General features: G+C 45.1%; 3 protein-coding genes across 15 annotated transcripts in view; all 3 read right to left on the bottom strand.

Moving 5' to 3' along the window:
* Positions 1–112: 112 nt before the first annotated feature.
* On the bottom strand, positions 113–11,294 carry si:ch73-40i7.5 (amyloid-beta A4 precursor protein-binding family A member 3). 3 transcript variants are annotated; one of them, XM_056415410.1, is made up of 11 exons: positions 11,200–11,294; positions 8,676–9,756; positions 8,119–8,146; positions 7,866–8,011; positions 7,702–7,788; positions 5,958–6,137; positions 5,183–5,362; positions 2,190–2,402; positions 1,357–1,476; positions 1,078–1,218; positions 113–976 (listed from the first exon to the last, which is right to left on the bottom strand). In XM_056415410.1, exons 2-11 carry the CDS (start codon positions 9,741–9,743, stop codon positions 905–907), a joined length of 2,235 nt encoding a protein of 744 aa, XP_056271385.1. In that variant the 5' UTR covers positions 9,744–9,756; positions 11,200–11,294; the 3' UTR covers positions 113–904. The 3 variants fall into 3 exon arrangements, with proteins under 3 accessions (XP_056271385.1, XP_056271384.1, XP_056271383.1); XM_056415409.1 differs by lacking the exon at positions 11,200–11,294 and adding an exon at positions 11,028–11,193; XM_056415408.1 differs by lacking the exon at positions 11,200–11,294 and adding an exon at positions 11,165–11,193.
* LOC130194408 (peroxisomal membrane protein 11C-like) lies at positions 9,690–17,315 on the bottom strand. Of its 4 annotated transcripts, none has more exons than XM_056415429.1 (6): positions 16,681–17,315; positions 15,621–15,815; positions 13,645–13,823; positions 12,619–12,687; positions 12,319–12,540; positions 9,690–9,756 (listed from the first exon to the last, which is right to left on the bottom strand). In XM_056415429.1, the coding sequence occupies exons 1-5, from the start codon at positions 16,741–16,743 to the stop codon at positions 12,333–12,335; spliced, it is 714 nt and encodes a 237-aa protein (XP_056271404.1). In that variant the 5' UTR covers positions 16,744–17,315; the 3' UTR covers positions 9,690–9,756; positions 12,319–12,332. The 4 variants fall into 4 exon arrangements, with proteins under 4 accessions (XP_056271404.1, XP_056271405.1, XP_056271402.1 ...); XM_056415430.1 differs by lacking the exon at positions 9,690–9,756 and adding an exon at positions 11,308–11,338; XM_056415427.1 differs by lacking the exon at positions 9,690–9,756 and having other exon boundaries at positions 11,406–12,540; positions 16,681–17,313.
* A 421-nt stretch (positions 17,316–17,736) lies between these two features.
* Positions 17,737–20,154, bottom strand: part of si:ch73-40i7.2 (FYN-binding protein 1) — a 29,296-nt gene continuing 26,878 nt past the window's right edge. For 7 of the 8 annotated variants that reach the window (XM_056415420.1, XM_056415417.1, XM_056415419.1 and 4 more), the window contains 5 exons: positions 19,366–19,408; positions 18,977–19,139; positions 18,404–18,437; positions 18,177–18,214; positions 17,737–18,069 (listed from right to left, as the gene is read on the bottom strand). In XM_056415420.1, coding sequence (XP_056271395.1) covers positions 18,032–18,069; positions 18,177–18,214; positions 18,404–18,437; positions 18,977–19,139; positions 19,366–19,408 — 316 coding nt within the window. In that variant the 3' untranslated portion in view covers positions 17,737–18,031. The remainder of the gene's footprint in view (positions 18,070–18,176; positions 18,215–18,403; positions 18,438–18,976; positions 19,140–19,365; positions 19,409–20,154) is intronic. The other variant, XM_056415415.1, reaches the window with a different exon arrangement.

Here is a 20,154-nt window from a genome sequence, read left to right as displayed (position 1 = left end):
GGCCCGTGTCTATGTTTTGGTATTTGAAGACAGCTGATTGGCCAGGCGTTGACAGCGCTGTGTAATGTATATATACGCTCACAGATAATGTTTCTTATATTACTCTCATGAATAAAATACATTACTTTATTAGCACAAGCAGCATACGATTACATTGTATACTTGTAAAAGAGCAGGAGATATATTAAGTTGCAATTGTTTCGAAGAACTGTGCTATTATCAATTTTGATATATTTTTCAATTACATATATTGCAAAGACAACATATTAAATTGTACAGTAGCTCCAACTCGGATGTATAAAGGTATTAACATAGAAAAAGCAACTTTGTAACTGAATCTCAATAAATAACATCAAGATATCTTACATATCATTTTAATAAACATCCAAACCAGCAAATTTCTAAAAGTATGCAAAGTTAAGGCAGTTTACCTGTTATTGTGCATATCGGCCTCATATCAGGCACATTCAGGGAAGCATTGTAAAAACGAACCAGAGCGCTCTAATGTATTGATACACATGTGTAGAAGTATATCATGATGAAAAACACTTGTTCTTATTCTAGAACAATTCCCAAAGCACACTGAGCTCAGGCACACTGGCAGCACAGCAGTCTGCAGACAACTGGAGAGCACAGCACTCAACAGGTACAAAGTTAGTGACGTCAAAATATATTCTGCTTATGAATTATTGCATTTCATCTGCATCGTTAAATATGAGCAGAAAGCTACCGTCCATCTCTTGAAAATATGCTTTACAATATAACAATGCACTTTACATCTTACAAATACCAGACCAGTCTGTTGTGTCGAGTGGCGTGACAACAGCAGCTCATGTGCCGTTTGAGGATTTGCATAATATCTTCTGAGTTTGGCAAAAGTTTGTGTTGCTTGACCAGGAAGAGCTCAGAGGAACACGGGCTGCTCCTGCCCCGTGAGGAGTCGATACGTTGAGGCTGGCATGGTCTTCAAGTGGATCTGGGAGGGGGGGGGCACAGTATGACTATATGTCCTCATAAAAAGTGCACTTTGGAAATCACTTTTCTGAAGACAGAATCTAAACTCTATTTCCCTCTCACCTCCCCGACGGCGTTGGTGAGGATCTGGATGATCTTGTCGTGCGGCGTGGCGACGACGCTCTGCGTGTTGATTTCGATGATGCGGTGGCCGACGCGGATGCCTCCTCGCTCGGCGATGCCGCCGCGCATCAGGCTGCAGATCTGCAACCGGGAAGAGAACAAACACAAAAAACAAACGCAAAGAAAAGAACGCTTTTTATTTTGTCAAAGAACAAATTCAAACGAGAGAAGAAGCAGCTGCGAGGACGAGCACCGCGGGACACGTGAAGCTGGACTCACGATGCCGTCCTCCACGCTGAAGCCCAGCTGGAACTTGGGATCCGGCCTCCTGATGATCGCCATGGTAACCGGCGGGCAGTGCACGATGCTGAGCTTCACGTACTTTTGGCTTCTCAGGTCCTGAGATGGAAACGAAATGCGAATTGGAAAACTAACATGTCGTCACATTTCAGTGGCTTTGACCCTTTATCATCTTTAATGTTCTCAGATAAATAAATAAAAACTTCTTTATTCAGGTTATTGACCAATTGTATTAGTTAGATAGGTCTTTTTTTTAGCCAATAGACCTTTCCTTCACTTTGTTAAACAATGAGTTTGATGGGTTCTTTTATGAATACATGGTGTAAACAGTTGTTTGGTTACATTTCAGACTTCATGGTCACGAGTCTCTGCATGTGAAATCTTAAATATACCCTAAAACAATACGACATGAATAACTATGGACTCAAAGTCTCAAAACATTATTAGCTTTATAATAATGAATTCTGTGCAGGGTTGCTGTGCTGATGGCATTCTGCAGGAGGTATTATGGTCTGCACAGGTTAATGTTTCAAAAGGTGGTGATCTACGCTAACACACCTTTAAAATGTTTAAATATTAAACATTAATGCCAAACATAGTGACGCAACTGCATGCATACTGATATTGGCCCTTTAATCCCAAATTAACATCTGAATCCACTTTAAAACACTGGTGCACTCACTGCATGAAAACACTGCCATCTAGTGGACAAAGAAAGCAACATCACGCAAATGTACAGCGTTTCTATATTTAATTCTGCTCTTCCAGCATAACAACGTTAACTATGACCGTTGATGCATCGCTCTGCTTACCCGGATGATGTTCTGGCACGTGGTGATGGGCAGACCCACCAGGCTGGTGCCGTTCACAGACATGATGCGGTCCCCGATGCTGAGCTCTGCGCAGCGCTCCGCTGGGCCTCCGTGGAGCAGGTTGGCCACCACCACGGTGGGCAGGATGGAGCCCCACCCCGACTCCACCACGGCCAGGCCCAAGATCTCCCCCGACGCCTTGGTGATGGCGACCTGAGACACGCAGCAATGAACAGGTTATTTACCTACATCTGAAAGAGCTCATTACCTTCGCATTGAAAATGCCGGAAGGTTATGTTTTGATCGCCGTGTATTTATTTATTTATTTGTATGCGTGTTATTCGCAAATCTCAGAAAGTATTGAACCAAATCGCATGAAATTTGGTGGGATGATTGTTTATTATCCGGGGACCAGTTGATTAGATTTTGGGATCGATCGGGTCAAAGTCAAAGGTCATGAACAGGTCAAAATGTTCTTGAATCGCATGAAATTTGGTGGGATGATTGGTTATTATCCGGGGACCATTTGATTAGATTTTGGGATCAATCGGGTCAAGGTCAAGGTCATGGAAAGGTCAAACTCTTTTTTTACCATAGCACGATACATTTTTGTCCAATTGGCATGCAACTAATGCCAAAATGTTCATAATTCAATGCCCAATCTTGTGATATGCGAAGGTATGCGCTCTACCGAGTGCCCATTCTAGTTGAAATACATACATTCATGAAGGAGCGACTAAAGGTTCTGGATGCCTTCATTTTAAATTTAAAGTAGAGAAGCGACAGGATTTAAGGGTGGAGAGAGAAGGTGAATAAGATGGACCTTCGTACATCGTGTGCATCTCAACGATGAAGACACTGGGACACTAACTTTAGAGGGTATGGGGCGGAAATGTTGGATAATCTAAAGTTGAATTATTCTGTAAGAGCCAAATGCATGATTTCATTTGTTATAATAATTTAGTTTTAAAAGATTTAAAAAGGTAACTGAATATAAATCCTTTTCATTATGATTTGAAAGAATGTTTAGTTTAACATATATAATTTAGTCTTGTATTTGAAAGCTTCATAATTTGTCTGAATGTGAGCTTCCAATCAGATGACGTCACGTCAGGATAACAGCTGTGTTGGACTGTCAGTCGTGTGAGTTCAGAGTTGTTGGAAGCGACATAGTTTTTTGACCGTGTGACCGTGTACTATACAATTTTTAAGTAAACATAATTTTGTATGAAACTACTTGTGTCACTCGCGTGTCAATTAATAGCTTTTTAAAGACTGATCTCAACAGTGTGGTACAGAAGAACCGGAACTAGACGGAGTGCCACTACATATCCCTTTAAAGATGGCCTCAGCATAAGAGTAGAAGACGGATGAGAAACAAGCTTTTAAAGTATATGTTGTCTAAATGTTCTTTGTTGTTGTTGTTAGCTGTTTAGCACAGATGGAAGAAGTGACAAGAAAGCTGACTGATTAAGTTAGATGAAATGAACGTAGTCTGCGTGGAGTTTACGTGGAGTCTGCGCGTAGTCTGCGCGTAGTTTACGTGGAGTCTGCGCGGAGTCTGCGTGGAGTAATCTTGGCGTTATCTTTGATCGGGACTTGTCCTTTAACTCCCACGTAAAGCAAATCTCAAGGACTGCATTCTTTCATCTACGTAATATTTCAAAAATCAGGCACATCTTGTCTCAAAAAGATGCAGAAAAATTGGTTCACGTCGTTACTTGAGACTGGATTACTGCAACTCCTTATTATCAGGCTGCTCTAATAAATCTCTTAGGTCCCTCCAGTTGATCCAGAATGCTGCAGCTCGTGTTCTCACTAAAACTAAGAAAAGAGATCACATCACTCCTGCACTAGCTGCTCTGCACTGGCTCCCAGTCAAAATCAAGAATCACTTTTAAAATTCTTCTTAACCTACAAAGCCTTGATTGGTGATGCTCCATCATATCTTAAGGAGCTTGTAGTACCATATTGCCCACTAGAGAGCTACGCTCACTAAATGCGGGACTACTTGTAGTTCCTAGAGTCTTAAAAAGTAGAATGGGAGCCAGAGCCTTTAGTTATCAAGCTCCTCTTTTATGGAACCAGCTTCCACCTTCAGTCCGGGAGGCAGACACAGTCACCTCGTTTAAGAGTAGACTTAAGACCTTCCTCTTTGACAGAGCTTATAGTTAGGGCTGAATCAGGTTCACCTGGTCCAGCCCCTTGATATGCTGCTATAGGCTTATAGCTGCCGGGGGACGTTTAGGATGCACTGAGCTCCTCTCTCCTCTTTCCTCTCCTTAAGGATGAATTTTCATCTCTCAATCACACGTTACTCACTCTGCTTTCTCCCCGGAGTCCTTGTGACTTCACGTCTCATGGGGTCATCGGACCCTATGAGACGACATAGATCCTATCTGCCTGATGGATCATCGAGGTCTGGGTCGTGGAATTCCTGCTCCTGACTGCGCCACTGTCCTGTTGAGACTCCGCCCACTGTTGAGACTCCGCCCACTCCTCCTCCCCACCGCCATCTGCCTGATGGATCGTGGAGGTCTCCATCGTGGAATATGCCTACTATGAACTATTCATACACTTTGTCACATTCATTGAATGTATTTTAACTCTAAATCTGTCCTTCTGGTCACATTACATCTATTGCATCTGTCCATCCTGGAGAGGGATCCTCCTCTGTTGCTCTCCTGAAGGTTTCTTCCCTTTTTCCCCTGAAGGGTTATTTGGGAGTTTTTCCTGGTCCGATGTGAGGTTTTGGGGCAGGGATGTCTATGTGTACAGATTGTAAAGCACTCCGAGACAAATTTGTAATTTGTGAAATTGGGCTATACAAATAAACTGAATTGAAATTGAAAATTGAATAGTCTGCGTGTAGTCTGCGCGGAGTTTACGCGGAGTCTGCGTGTAGTCTGAGTGTAGTCTGCGTGTAGTCTGCGTGTAGTCTGCGTGTAGTCTGAGTGTAGTCTGACTGTAGTTTGTGCATCCTCTCTGCTCACGTCTCTGATGTTCTGCGAGTCGGAGAAGTGGGCCAGGTCTCCGTTGTAGAGCTCCTGACTCTCCAGGTAGTCGCTGTACTCTCTGGGCCGCAGGTCGCTGGCCTTGATGCCGCTGGCCTGAAGGAACTGCTGGTAGGCCACGCCGAAGGCCTGGCCGATGGCCTGGGCTACGACCTGGGCCTGGACGGGGGGCACACGTCTCGGTTCGTTAAGCACATTATTCCTTCATTCTTAAACCTCCATTTAAATGCCAATTAGTTGATTTGCAAAACATTAACCGGTGCACATAAAACACGAGTCGAGCATCAAGTCTCGCTCTTCTTTCCAAGAGGAGCTTTCCTTCACGGTTTCATAAGTTACATGTACTGATCACTTGCTCATCTGTTGTCCAATCAAACTTCTCAGAAGAGTAAACCAGCCGTAGCCGCGGTGGCCTCAAGGCTTCAGGAGGGAGGGTCCCACAGCCCATTACTCTCTAAAGAAACACTCCGTCTGCTCAGTGGGAAACTGGGACGGCAGCCAGAGCGTCTCACATCCAGGAGAACTCGCTGTCGGGGGGGAGGAAACTAGGTCAGGCTGGAGCTGGAGCTGAAGACAGCTCACTGAGGAGGCTAAAGAAACCTTCATGAGCTCTGGACTTGTTGGCCCGGTTGTTCTGCAGCTTAAGTCTCAAAACAATTAACTTTATAAACCATAAAGAACATAAATCACAAAGCCTTCAAACATCCACCAACATCTTTTTGATTTCCTGTTTTATTAAATGAAAGTAACTCACGTCGGAGGAGGAGAAGACGTGGCAGACCATTAGGCACTTCTTCTGACCGGCGGCGGAGGAGGAGTTGGGGGCGGAGTCAGCGTCCTGGCCTTTACGCTTCCTCCGTGCCATCAGCACCACGATGTTCCCGATGTCTGCGATGTAGGAGATCATCTGCAGCGCGTGGTCCATCATGGCTTCCTGACACACGAGGGGTTCAACACATGAGACGTGGAGCTCGAGGTCCAGGGTGTGGGCGGTTGTAGGTTTATGTAGGCGGTTGTAGGTTTATGTGGTGGGCGGTTGTAGGTTTATGTGGCCGGTTGTAGGTTTATGTAGGCGGTTGTAGGTGGTTGTAGGTTTATGTGGGCGGTTGTAGGTTTATGTGGGCGGTTGTAGGTTTATGTGGGCGGTTGTGGGCGGTTGTAGGTTTATGTGGGCGGTTGTAGGTTTATGTAGGCGGTTGTAGGTTTATGTAGGCGGTTGTAGGTTTATGTGGGCGGTTGTAGGTTTATGTGGGCGGTTGTAGGTTTATGTAGGCAGTTGTAGGTTTATGTAGGCAGTTGTAGGTTTATGTGGGCGGTTGTAGGTTTATGTAGGCAGTTGTAGGTTTATGTGGGCGGTTGTAGGTTTATGTGGTGGGCGGTTGTAGGTTTATGTGGGCGGTTGTAGGTTTATGTGGGCGGTTGTAGGTTTATGTGGGCGGTTGTAGGTTTATGTGGCCGGTTGTAGGTTTATGTGGCCGGTTGTAGGTTTATTGTTTGGGAGAAGCAGAGACGACTTCCACAGAGCTGAGAACATTAGAACTGGTGGAAAAACATCATTCAGAAGTCAAATATCAACTTTGTGTTGATTGTGACTTCAGGGATTTATTCCATGTCGAAGGAGTCGGTTAAGCAGACGTTAGAGATCTAACTCGACTACAGCTGAGGAGTGGACTTGTTTATCAAAGCAACAGGAGAATTAAAGAAAGATTTCCCCACAAAATAAAAGAACCAAAAGAGAAACAACTTTCCAAGTGTCTCAACTCGACATCATTTATACCTGAAACGACAATATACAAATAACACCCTAAGATTTCTGTATTCTTAATTCATAAGTATTGCGCAATGAGGAGCAACCAGCTCACAGAAAATGACCCAATTTCACTCTCCAGACAATTTAACGACAGAGTGAAAGAAAATCGATTTGACAAGAGCTGCAGAGCTCTCATGAAATCTAAATGCAGGACTCCTGCTACCAGCTCAGTGAGCTTCAAAGAGCAATGAACCAGGTAGCATGTTGTCAACACTCATGAAGAGCAGGGAGGGGCTTCATCTGCTAAAATAAACTATGCAACATTTAGACATTGATGCAGCTCAAGCTTTAACATATTTTACTTCAATAACCTTTTGATAACTTCTCCAATCAAACTATTTCTAACACACGTTGTTGATTCACTAAATGAAACCAGAGGAAGAGGAGCTGGACTCTAACGGCTGCTTGATGAGCTGTAAACTACAATCATGACACATTCATGGAGTTATACTGACATTTATTTCCAAATGTATATTAAAATCTGTATTTCGAGGGTTCAAAACATTTTAAATCAGCCGTTCACACGATTATCATGATTTCTGAATTTAAATCCATCCCATGATCCGACATCATTGGGAATGGAGAGCAAAACGACAACAGAACGATAAAGCAGAAATAAACGGGGTCAGAAAACATCCACAAATAAAAACCGTGAGGTGCATGTTCACCTCAGCGCTCATCAACACACCTGCGTGTCGGCCGTCAGGACTTTGATGCGTTGGGTGGAGATGAACAGATCCACCTCCGTCATGGGCTGGGACTCGCCCTCCGGAGCCTGGAGCACACAGAGAGAGAGTTAGAATAACACGGCAACAACATGGCCATGTCTCCCCGGAGCGCCTCCTCGTCCACCTTGATGCGGTCCACGGCCTCCTGCGCCTGCGTCATCCGGGCGTTGGTGGACGGCTTCTTCTCCGACTTTATCTGAGTGGAGCCCAGGTACTTGGCCCCAAAGATCACTCCGTCCAGCAGATCCTCAGGATCACAGGGGCCGGGCACTGAGAGGGACACACAACAACACAACACAACCACACACAAACACTCGTTATGAACTTTGAAACTGAAGAAATCTTCTCCCTGAAAGACGACTGATGAAGTGACTCACCGTCTTTATACGAGGGCTGATCGGCACTCTGCAACGAGAGATTCATTCATGAACCGGATATAAAATATAAACCGTTACAGAAAAATTAACGTTGAGCCTGACATGAACCAGACGCAGTTAAAGATAAATTAGTCACGTGCAACATTGATAATCTTAGTTACTGACAAAGATGATTCTTGAAAACACTTTGTGGAAACTGTGACAATTTCTATTAAAAATTATGTAATTTTATGACAATTTTTAAATTATGTAATTTTATGATTATTTGGATTAAATATGTAATTTTATGACAATTTTTTGCCATGACATGACTGTTAAATTAAATAAAATATTTTGGACATTTTGTAGACCGATTAATGGATTTAAACAAAAAGGCAACTCATTTGTTTCGGTTATAACTTAACAAAAGTTACAAATGCAATGAATCTACTTTGTTGAAGCTGATAAATAAGTAGTAATAAGATGGATGAGCCGTCGGGTCTTCTGTAGAAACTGAATCAATAAATAAATCCTGCCATGACTACATCTTTGATCTGATAACAGAGAAGCTCCATCACCTGCTTGCCCTCCGCTGCCTCCTCCTCCTCTTCCTCTGGAGGCTCCTCCCCCAGCTTCATCCACACGGGCTCAGGGTACTCCTCGTCGGGTAAGGAGGAGAGCGAGTCCTCCCGCTGCCGCTGGCCGTTCCCACGGCGCCCCCAGAACCGTCGAGCGTCCTCCTGGCTGTAGGACACCGACACCACGGCGTCCATGTCCCCTCTGAGGGGCGGCCGGGCGGCGCTCTGAGCGGCGCCGCCCGGCTCGCCGAACTGCAGCAGGCCCAGCAGGTCTCGGTGGTGGCCTTCAGAGAACAGCAGCCCGGTGGTCTCGGAGGGGTCCGGTGAGAGGCGGGCGGCGGCGCACGCTTCACGCTCTGACAGCCGGTGCTGGCCCGGGTGACGAGGCTCCTCCCCCATCAGGTGGAGCTGGCTAAGCAAGGTGTGGATGCGGCTGTGGTCCTCATCCCCTGACCTTCTGGGAGCGACCTCCACCTCCTGCTCCCCGACGGTGTTCTCCACATCACTGAGATCATCCCCAACAACCGCCAAGTCCTCCACCCTCAGCTGCTCCTCACCTGCCTCCTCCAGGTCCTCCTCAACATCCTGGACCGAGACGTTTCTCACGAGCTCCCGCTGGTCCACGTCCGGAGGAGACGCCAGAGGAGGAGAGGCCAGAGGAGGAGACGCCAGAGGCGGAGAGGCCAGAGGAGGAGAGGCCAGAGGAGGTGAGGCCAGAGGAGGAGAGGCCAGAGGAGGAGAGGCCAGAGGAGGTGAGGCCAGAGGAGGAGAGGCCAGAGGAGGAGAGGCCAGAGGAGGAGAGGCCAGAGGAGGAGAGGCCAGAGGAGGAGAGGCCAGAGGAGGAGAGGCCAGAGGAGGGCAGCCGGTGTGGTCCAGGTCGCCCGCCTCGCTGGAGGAGTCGGACCTCCAGTCTAACGGAGGAGGCTCCATCAGGTTGAAGGAGTCCTCCACCTCTGGCCCTCGTGGAGCTGCCACGGCGTGGCGTCGGATCATCTCGAGCTTCAAGGCCTCGTCAACAGGAGCAGAACACGAGGCCGGCGGGTCGGCGGGGCAGACGTCCGAGTCCATGATGAGAGGACGCCTGGCGGGGAGAGGAGATGATCCAGAGGGGTCAGTGGTTCTACAACTCAATAAATACCATGAACAAAAAGCCATTATGCAAATAAAACCTGCAGCACAAACCTAACTGATGGTCTCACACATCTTCAGTGACACCAATGAACCAAACCCCAGGAGCATCAAGGCAAAGAATCGAGAGCTCAAAGTGCAACGTGGGAATGAACCGGTCCAACACGAACACCCCCGTAGAGCGATACTTTGGTCTCAGCCGATTCAGTACTGACCCGTGATTACATCATATTCTGTATTGTTTTACGTGCGAGGCAACATCTTGACATCAACATGACTTTACCAACTTTATGAAATATAACAAACAAATACAAAGATATACATTACTTATTGTCATTTATTAAATGAATGATATCTGAGAGTCGGACTGATATCATATCTGCATGGTGTATAATGTGTAACCATCGAAGAGACCCAGAGAACACTGCGCGCCCCTTAACTGTGAAAGTTGTTTAAATTAAGTAATTCAGTTACTGCTGCACCCGTAGATAACATGCACGTATAAAAAGGCGCTAACGCCCATAATCTTAATTTAATTTACATATCTGCACTTCTACAGATAAAAAACATGTAATGCTTATTTTAGAAGCCAGGCAAGTTTTCTGATAAATTCGGCCGATAAATGATCCGCAACACAGAATGTATGCGTGTAACACGTCGTGTACATTGCACAGGAAAATAAAAAGTAAAGTTATGTTTCAGCAGATTAGCTGTTTGGATCAATTGTGGATGTTTAAAGACGTTATTCAGGTGGGTCACGTTGATCGTAACGTGCTCTGGAAATCAGTTATGTTAATGGAACAGAATAAAGTAGGGCAACGTAATACGAGCCAATAATAACAATTCAACCCACAGCCAGATTCACGTCACCAGGTACTGCTTTACGTTAGCTCGAGGTAGCCGATAGAGCGGCTCCTCGCGAGCTAACGTTAAAGTAAGCTAACTCCACCCCGGAGCACACATAGGAGCACATTGATGAACTGGAACCATAGCAGAATAAAGTAGGGCAAAGTAATACGAGATAATAGGAACAATTAAACCCACAAACAGCCAGACTCCAGATTCACGTCACCAGGTACTGCTTTACGTCAGTTCGCGGTAGCCGCTAGAGCAGCTCCTCACGAGCTAACGTTAAAGTAAGCTAACTCCACCCGCAGCACACGGAGCACGCTGATGAGCTCCGGCACGTCCGAGGTCATAAAGCGGCGGGAGCAGCGCGCTCACCCGGCTTCTGCTGCCCTCTCCGGGCTCTTTGTGCGGAGACTCCTCGAGGAGGCGAGGGGGGTGTCAGGCTCTTCCAAAACTTTGACTTTGTTTTATTTGTCATCCTAAAATAAAAATAAAACCAGCCGCAAACTCACATAATCCCTTTGACCTCGCGTGAGCGTGAACTCACCGCACACAAACAGCGCTACTGTCATCGATGTGGCAGATGTCGAGTTTATATGTGTTCACGCCGTGATGCGTTCACGTGCTGTTGGAGTTTCCCGATTATCATCAGATGATCGTTTCTTCTTCGTCTTTCTCTACAGTCTCTGTACACATGACAACACAATCTAAATCCTGAGTTACAAACAAACCTCACATTGGATGGAAAATAGAAACATTTTGCATTTTTTTATTAGAATTGAACCATTTAGTGCGTAATGTAATTTAGCTGCCCGACTACAGATGTGGCGGCATCTCAGTATTCATCCGTCCGTCAGCACCTGAAGGCAACAGCTGTACACGTCATGTTGACGCTTTCAGACCCGCTCAATCGAACATCGATTAAACGTCTCAGCCATTTCAAGGTATTTAAACAGTTACATTAGTTTCTCATCTAAAGTTACTGAACATATTGTAGCGACCCTGTGAAGTGGCTGTCGATCACAGGTGGCACCGTGCGTGCTGGTCGAGGGGGCGTGCCTGTGATTGGCGGAGTAGAGGGGAGGCGGGGTTAACCTGTGGAGGGAGGGGAGTTACGTGTGGTTGACGGGAACCGTTGTGTCGAGGTTCGAGCTGCTGAGCTGAGAGGAGCAGCTGTCTGTGTTGGAGGATTCCCAATAAAGAAGGAGTAATAACGTCGTCCCGTCTCCGTGTCATCAGTCCATAACGTCCGAGACGTTACAATATAATTTAATGTACATCTTAAGCAGCTTCAGTCGAATTTGCCCAGTTTGTATGACAATGTTGACAGTTTCTATACAACCAGTGTTTTCTACTGAGTATTAGGGTATTTGATTGCTAATCTCATCAAGAATGTCCTCCAACTGTTGATTAAAATGACCCTACATATATATATATTTCATTTAAATGGAATTGAAGATTGTTTGCCAATTTCCTGAAAGGTTTTCAGTCACATCCGATAAAGCACTTACATGATTGGATATAAGTCTATTTTGATTATTCACTTATCATCCAGTTTTCGGTCCAGATGAATATTATGTAAATGTATCTTCCAGACAATCTGACAGGAGTCTGATCACATTAATTTAGCTCCTCCTCCTTTCACTCAGTGATTTGGTCAAAGCACCTGAGCGGTACAGACTACGGGCTGGCGGTCTCGTCACTGTCTCCAGCGCTCATCAAGCCAATCAGTGACGAGATGGAGCCCATCAGCCCCACCAGCCAGTTGGGGAACCGTCCCGCCCAGAGGAAGCCGGGCGGCATCCAGTGAACGGCATTAGCGAGGTCAGCCATGCTGCTGAGGATGGAGAGCAGCTCCCTTCGCATCTGACTGTGGAGCTGAGCGCGGCTGCAGGAGACAACACAGGTACATCAGGACACTCAGACCCCCCCTCATCCTGAAACAACAGAACAGCAGGTGCACCACCTGCTGCCCGCTCCACCCCTCTCACACCGCCTCAGCTCCTTCTTCAGGAGCAGCAGAACTCGGAGAGATCTAACAGAAAAAGATTCACAAGACTTAGTGGCTGTTTGTTCCACATGTGATGTAGTGAAGTGATGTAGTGAAGTGATGTAGTGAAGTGATGTAGTAAAGTGATGTAGTGAAGTGATGTAGTGAAGTGATGTAGTGAAGTGATGTAGTGAAGTGATGTAGTGAAGTGATGTAGTAAAGTGATGTAGTGAAGTGATGTAGTGAAGTGATGTAGTAGAGTGATGTGAAGTGATGTAGTGAAGTGATGTAGTGAAGTGATGTAGTGAAGTGATGTAGTGAAGTGATGTAGTGAAGTGATGTAGTGAAGTGATGTAGTGAAGTGATGTAGTAGAGTGATGTAGTGAAGTGATGTAGTGAAGTGATGTAGTGAAGTGATGTAGTGAAGTGATGTAGTAGAGTGATGTAGGTGAGTGATGTAGTGAAGTGATGTAGTGAAGTGATGTAGTAGAGTGATGTAGTGAAGTGATGTAGTGAAGTGATGTAGTGAGTGATGTAGAAGTGATGTAGTGAAGTGATGTAGTGAAGTGATGTAGTGAAGTGATGTAGTGAAGTGATGTAGTGAAGTGATGTAGTAGAGTGATGTAGTGAAGTGATGTAGTGAAGTGATGTAGTGAAGTGATGTAGTAGAGTGATGTAGTGAAGTGATGTAGTGAAGTGATGTAGTGAAGTGATGTAGTGAAGTGATGTAGTGAAGTGATGTAGTAGAGTGATGTAGTGAAGTGATGTAGTGAAGTGATGTAGTGAAGTGATGTAGTAGAGTGATGTAGTGAAGTGATGTAGGACCGCTCAATCTAACACACGGTCTGGTTTCCATGGTGATCATTGTGTTAGTGAGGATTTTATGATAAAAATAGACGTAAAAAGGAAAATGCTGGTGGGATTGTGTTCAGGACGCCTGTCCTCGTGGCCCTGAAGGTCACACGTTCCCCTTGATGTCGGCGTGTGTACAGGTGAGCTCACCTGAGGATCCCCAGCAGCAGCGAGGTGGCCCACAGCGCCGTGCTGAGCAGCCACCACCTGTCCGACTTCCCCTCGATCAGCCGAGCGTCCGCCGCCCACGCCATGTGCTCACAGGGGTAGAACAGCTGGTCGGCCATGTTGGCGAGCAGCGACACGCAGCGCACGGCGCCATCCTCCTCCTGCCGGGGCACACGGGTCAGAGGCCGGAGGGGGAGTGTGTGGCTGGAGTGAGTAGTGTGTGGCTGCAGTGTGTAGTTGTAGTGTGTAGTGTGTGGCTTCAGTGTGTAGTTGTAGTGTGTAGTGTGTGGCTGGAGTGTGTAGTTGTAGTGTGTAGTGTGTGGCTTCAGTGTGTAGTTGTAGTGTGTAGTGTGTGGCTGGAGTGTGTAGTTGTAGTGTGTGGCTGGAGTGTGTAGTTGCAGTGTGTAGTGTGTGGCTGGAGTGTGTAGTTGTAGTGTGTGGCTGGAGTGTGTAGTTGTAGTGAGTAGTGTGTGGCTGGAGTGTGTGGCTGCAGTGTGTGGCTGGAGTGAGTAGTGTGTGGCTGCAGTGTGTAGTTGTAGTGTGTAGTGTGTGGCTTCAGTGTGTAGTTGTAGTGTGTAGTGTGTGGCTGGAGTGTGTAGTTGTAGTGTGTAGTGTGTGGCTGGAGTGTGTAGTTGTAGTGTGTAGTGTGTGGCTTCAGTGTGTAGTTGTAGTGTGTAGTGTGTGGCTGGAGTGTGTAGTTGTAGTGAGTAGTGTGTGGCTGGAGTGTGTAGTTGCAATGTGTAGTGTGTGGCTGGAGTGTGTAGTTGTAGTGTGTAGTGTGTGGCTGGAGTGTGTAGTTGCAATGTGTAGTGTGTGGCTGGAGTGTGTAGTTGCAATGTGTAGTGTGTGGCTGGAGTGTGTAGTTGTAGTGAGGAGTGTGTGGCTGGAGTGTGTAGTTGCAATGTGTAGTGTGTGGCTGGAGTGTGTAGTTGTAGTGAGGAGTGTGTGGCTGGAGTGTGTAGTTGCAATGTGTGTGGCTGGGTGTGTAGTTGCAGTGTGTGTGTGGTAGTGTGTAGTTGTAGTGAGGAGTGTGTGGCTGGAGTGTGTAGTTGCAATGTGTAGTGTGTGGCTGGAGTGTGTAGTTGCAATGTGTAGTGTGTGGCTGGAGTGTGTAGTTGTAGTGTGTGGCTGGAGTGTGTAGTTGCAATGTGTAGTGTGTGGCTGCAGAGTGTGTTTGTAGTGTGTAGTGTGTGTTTGCAGTGTGTAGTGTGTAGTTGTAGTGTGTGTCTGACCCCGCCTCCCAGCCCGTATCCGTGGGAGTAGTGTGTAGTTGTAGTGTGTGGCTGCAGTGTGTGTTTGTAGTATGTAGTTGTAGTGTGTGTTTGTAGTGTGTGGCTGCAGTGTGTGTTTGTAGTGTGTAGTTGTAGTGTGTGTCTGACCCCGCCTCCCAGCCCGTATCCGTGGCTGTAGTGTGTAGTTGTAGTGTGTGGCTGCAGTGTGTTTGTAGTGTGTAGTTGTAGTGTGTGGCTGCAGTGTGTGTTTGTAGTGTGCGTCCCAGTGTGTGTAGTTGTGGCAGTGTGTGTAGTTGTAGTGTGTGTTTGTGTGTACTTGTAGTTTGTGGCTGCAGTGTGTGTTTGTAGTGTGTAGTTGTAGTGTGTGGCTGCAGTGTGTTTGTAGTGTGTAGTTGTAGTGTGCGTCTGACCCCGCCTCCCAGCCCGTATCCGTGGCAGTAGTTTGTAGTTGTAGTGTGTGTTTGTAGTGTGTACTTGTAGTTTGTGGCTGCAGTGTGTGTTTGTAGTGTGTAGTTGTAGTGTGTGGCTGCAGTGTGTTTGTAGTGTGTAGTTGTAGTGTGCGTCTGACCCCGCCTCCCAGCCCGTATCCGTGGCAGTAGTTTGTAGTTGTAGTGTGTGTTTGTAGTGTGTACTTGTAGTTTGTGGCTGCAGTGTGTGTTTGTAGTGTGTAGTTGTAGTGTGTGGCTGCAGTGTGTTTGTAGTGTGTAGTTGTAGTGTGCGTCTGACCCCGCCTCCCAGCCCGTATCCGTGGCAGTAGGCCAGCATCGACAGGTCGTCAAACAGCCTCATCACCGTCCTGCAGTGACTCAGCTGAGCAGAAAACAGCAGCAGACGTTTCCCGAGTCGGAGAGAAGAAGCTTCTCCGTCCCGCCGGGTCAGAAGTCCTCCGAGCAGCTGGGAGCCGAAACACACCGACCGCACCTGAAGGCACCGCCGGGAATCAACCACTCAACACGACTTCCAGGGAAGAAGTAAAAGAGGATATACAAATATACATTTTGAAGAAAACATTAACCTATTTTTAGATTGAGGTTTTTATGTCTTTGTATGTTATATGTTATACTATATTACTACATTTCCCCTTATATCTCATACTATCATATATAATAGTTCAAGTGTAGCTGTTTATTAATACTAAGTACCATCACGTTCTCATGGAATACAATAGTCTGTTGTTTACTACACCATGTTGTATACCTCTTGTTATTATATTTTGTATTCCTCTACGTATCTGTACATATCTTTATCTTTACACTTCAGTGCTCTCGGTGTAACTAATACCCAGGGCTGGGTTGTAATTCATTTACTCAAGTACTTTATTTAAGTACAGTTTTAGGGTAATTGTACTTTGTTTTTCTCCTTCTCAACATTTTGAAAGATATTATTGTACTTTTTACTTCACTGCATGAAATTAATAATACATAATATAAATAAACTAATCGGCTAAAGTATTACACATAAGATACCAGCTGCAACATGAAGTGATTAATCATTTTAATCAAGAATACTATATATACTATTCTGAAATACTGGTACTCTCATCATATATTGATGCGAATGCTTTTGTACTTTTATTTAACCAACATTATTAATGCAGAGTACATGTAACAGAGTATTTATACACTGTGGTGATAGTACTTTTACCACTGAGCGTCTCTTGTTTATTGTTTCCGTCATAACGGTGAAGGCTTCACTATCAGCTGAATAGATGGACGATAGCATCAAACTAGTATACATTAATAAACTATCCCATAATAAGTTGATCGCAAGTCAAACTACAACTCACTACTTTGTCTCTCCCTCGGTATGACTCCAGCAGGCGGACCAGAGACGCCACCGACGGCTCCATGTCGCTCAGACTCTAAACAATCACAAACATCTCCATTGTCGTCTTTATCTGCCCCGCCACCAGCTGGACTTTGAAACCGGAAGTACCGCAACCAGACGGAAGTAGACGATCGACGAGTCAATCGAACTTCTTCTTCTTCGTCTTCTTTCTTCGTCGCGCGGTGGCACCGCGGGCCTCCTCAGTTTGTGAACTAGCAATTACAAGTTTTAGAAGATGATGCTTATCATATTCTAGATTATGAAGCAAAAATATATTAAACTAGCAATTACAAGTTTTAGAAGATGATGCTTATCATATTCTAGATTATGAAGCAAAAATATATTAATGTGACCTTTAAGCGTTACTTTACAAATAAGTTTGTAAAAATCGTTTTAGAAGTAATATAACATTCATATTCGGCAAGTGACCCAACAGGTGTAAATCAAAGCTTCTGTCCATCCTGGAGAGGGATCCTCCTCTGCTGCTCCCCTGAAGGTTCTGACCTTGTTTACACTCAAAGGTTTTTTTATATTGTCTATGTGTAGAGACTGTAACGCCCTCTGAGGGGAGTTTGTGATTTGTGATTATTGGGCTGTATAAAATAAACTGAATTTAATTTAATAGAAATTATATATACTAAACACAATTCATGTGCATATGTGAGTGTGTATATACACACTCACATATGCACATGAATTGTGTTTAGTTTGCTGCGTGGCTGTTCCAAATTTATATTACTATATAAACGAATCGTCTTGATGAAATGTGAATGTGTACCTGAGATATTCAGAATATATTGGTCCACATGTTCTTTGCTGTTCCGTCTCTTTTCCCTTCGACATCCGGTTGTCTGAATTGTAACTGTTTTAATGTGTTGTACGGCGACCTCGAGTGCCTTGAAAGGCGCCTTATAAAATAAATGTATTATTATCTACACATTTATTAGATCACAGCTACGTGTTTTTCTTCTTCTTCCAAAAAGACAGAATAAATTCAAATAAAAGAGGAACACAATTACCTGTCACATCTATTTTAAATTATCTCAGCGGTCGAGCGAAACACAAAGCTACAGTTATAGTGTATTTATGTTCTATACAAGCAGCCTGACACAATGCAATGGGTTAGGGTTAGGGTTGTCCTCAGTGAGAGCTTCATATGTGAGTCTCTCTGCGGTTTCAAATAGTTTTATCTTCAGCTCGTGTTCCGCCTCAGATGGGGTCAAGTGAACCTGCGTATCCAGATCATGATTCAGTCTGTTATAGCTTTTAGTTCCAGCTGCGTCTCTGTGTCTGATGCGGTGTGATTGGCATCAATGAGCAGCGTGCAGAGAGTCATTGTCGTAGACGTCTGGAAGAACAAAGGGAAATGTTGGGTTTTTAAAAGAGAATATTTCCGATGACAGGAACACTCTTTACGGGGCATTTCATCCGGAACATGAAGTCCAGGCAACTCACCGTCTGGATAGTCCACATCATCGTAAATGTCTCTTTCCCTGAAACGAAGACGGTCATTAAAGTATTTATATTTACGTTTTATAGAAATAAAACGTGTTAACTGACTCCAGTCAAAATTGAGTTTACAACTTAGTTTACTGCAATCGTGACTGATAACAAAATGCAAACATATAAACTACGACTGCTGTTACTACTACTGCATATGAAACTGATGAAGGTTCACTTACATTGTCAGAAGAAGAGATCTGGACACATAACCATCTGTGAGAGAACAATAGACATCACATTTAGCTGAGGCTTCATGTTACACACCGTAGAACCGCTAACTCAGGGTTCAGTGCCTTGCTCAAGGACACGTCGACTAGGGCGGGGATTGAACCACCAACCCCCTGACTGAGAGACAGACCCGCTAACCACTGACCCAGAGTCGACCCAGACTGTGTGAAACGGTCACATTGAAGTAAAACACAGTTGTGACTGAATCTGAGATGTAATGCTAAGTGTTCCCTTTTTCAGTTAAATATCTCAATGTCCTCTAAACCAACTGTCCCCAGGCAAAGTGCTCTGTTGACATCGATATGATGAATGTTGTTAACGGTGTGTTCGTTGTGTCATACAGTGTTGAGCATTTAAAGCCTCACAGTCCTATGAACCACAGAGTTCCGTCAATGAAGACCCGAACCCTGAACCGCTTGTGTAAGACGTGGTGCTCAATAAACACATTTTAATTCTCCCATAAAGCCAACGGGCTCGTGTTTCAGCTGCTTCTCTAGTCACAGGGAGGGAGGTGACGTAGTTACATTTCCCGAAGCGGTTGCAGCACAGAGCTTTCTTGCAGTTGGTGATCTGGACGACGTCCACGACTTCTCCGTGAGTCACGGGCAGATCTTTCCCTCCCGGCTTCTTCAAGACACCGTTGGGATCCACCATCATGGTGTGCAGCACCCTGAGGGGCCCCTCGTACTGAGGGCCGTCAGATACAGTGAGACACCTGTTATATTGACGTCATGCAGCACTTCTCATCATTATCGTTGGATGTGGAGTTCCTCAAGGAACCCCCCTGGGCCCTGTACTTTTATATATATATACCATATATAAACAGGATCGAAATGTTAAAAAAAAAAATATTTCCTTTCCCCGGTATGCTGATGACACGATTATCAACCAATAAAGTAAAAACACGTTTTACCTTAAATCTTTTTTTGAGTTCCTTCTCCACTTTGTGATCTCTGCTGTGAGAAGATGACCAACAGGTCATCAGAACATAGAAATCAAGAACACATTCGATCATGAGTTATATTTAACGAGAGACATATTCTTAGTTTCTTATTGAACAATACTTCATGCCGTCGTATCACTTTCAGATCCACATAAAGCTTCACACCTGTCAATATCTACGTCTCTACTTCCTGTTCCTGCTCACTGTGAACATGTGACGTGATCATGTGAACATGTGATCATGTGACCATGTGAACAGGTGAACATGTGATCATGTGAACAGGTGATCATGTGGTCATGTGAACATGTGATCATGTGACCACATGAACATGTGATCATGTGATCATGTGATCATGTGAACAGGTGATCATGTGGTCATGTGAACATGTGATCATGTGATCATGTGACCACATGAACATGTGATCATGTGATCATGTGAACATGTGATCATGTGAACAGGTGATCATGTGAACATGTGATCATGTGACCACATGAACATGTGATCATGTGATCATGTGACCACATGATCATGTGAACATGTGATCATGTGAACAGGTGATCATGTGGTCACGTGAACATGTGATCATGTGACCACGTGAACATGTGATCATGTGAACATGTGATCATGTGAACAGGTGATCATGTGAACAGGTGATCATGTGGTCATGTGAACAGGTGATCATGTGGTCATGTGAACATGTGATCATGTGACCATGTGAACAGGTGATCATGTGAACAGGTGATCATGTGGTCATGTGAA

Source organism: Pseudoliparis swirei, chromosome 5 (assembly GCF_029220125.1).
Source record: "Pseudoliparis swirei isolate HS2019 ecotype Mariana Trench chromosome 5, NWPU_hadal_v1, whole genome shotgun sequence".
In the NCBI taxonomy this organism is placed as follows: Eukaryota; Metazoa; Chordata; class Actinopteri; order Perciformes; family Liparidae; genus Pseudoliparis; species Pseudoliparis swirei.
Note: the sequence above shows the minus strand (reverse complement) of the source record. Positions and strands in the feature narration are given on the sequence as shown.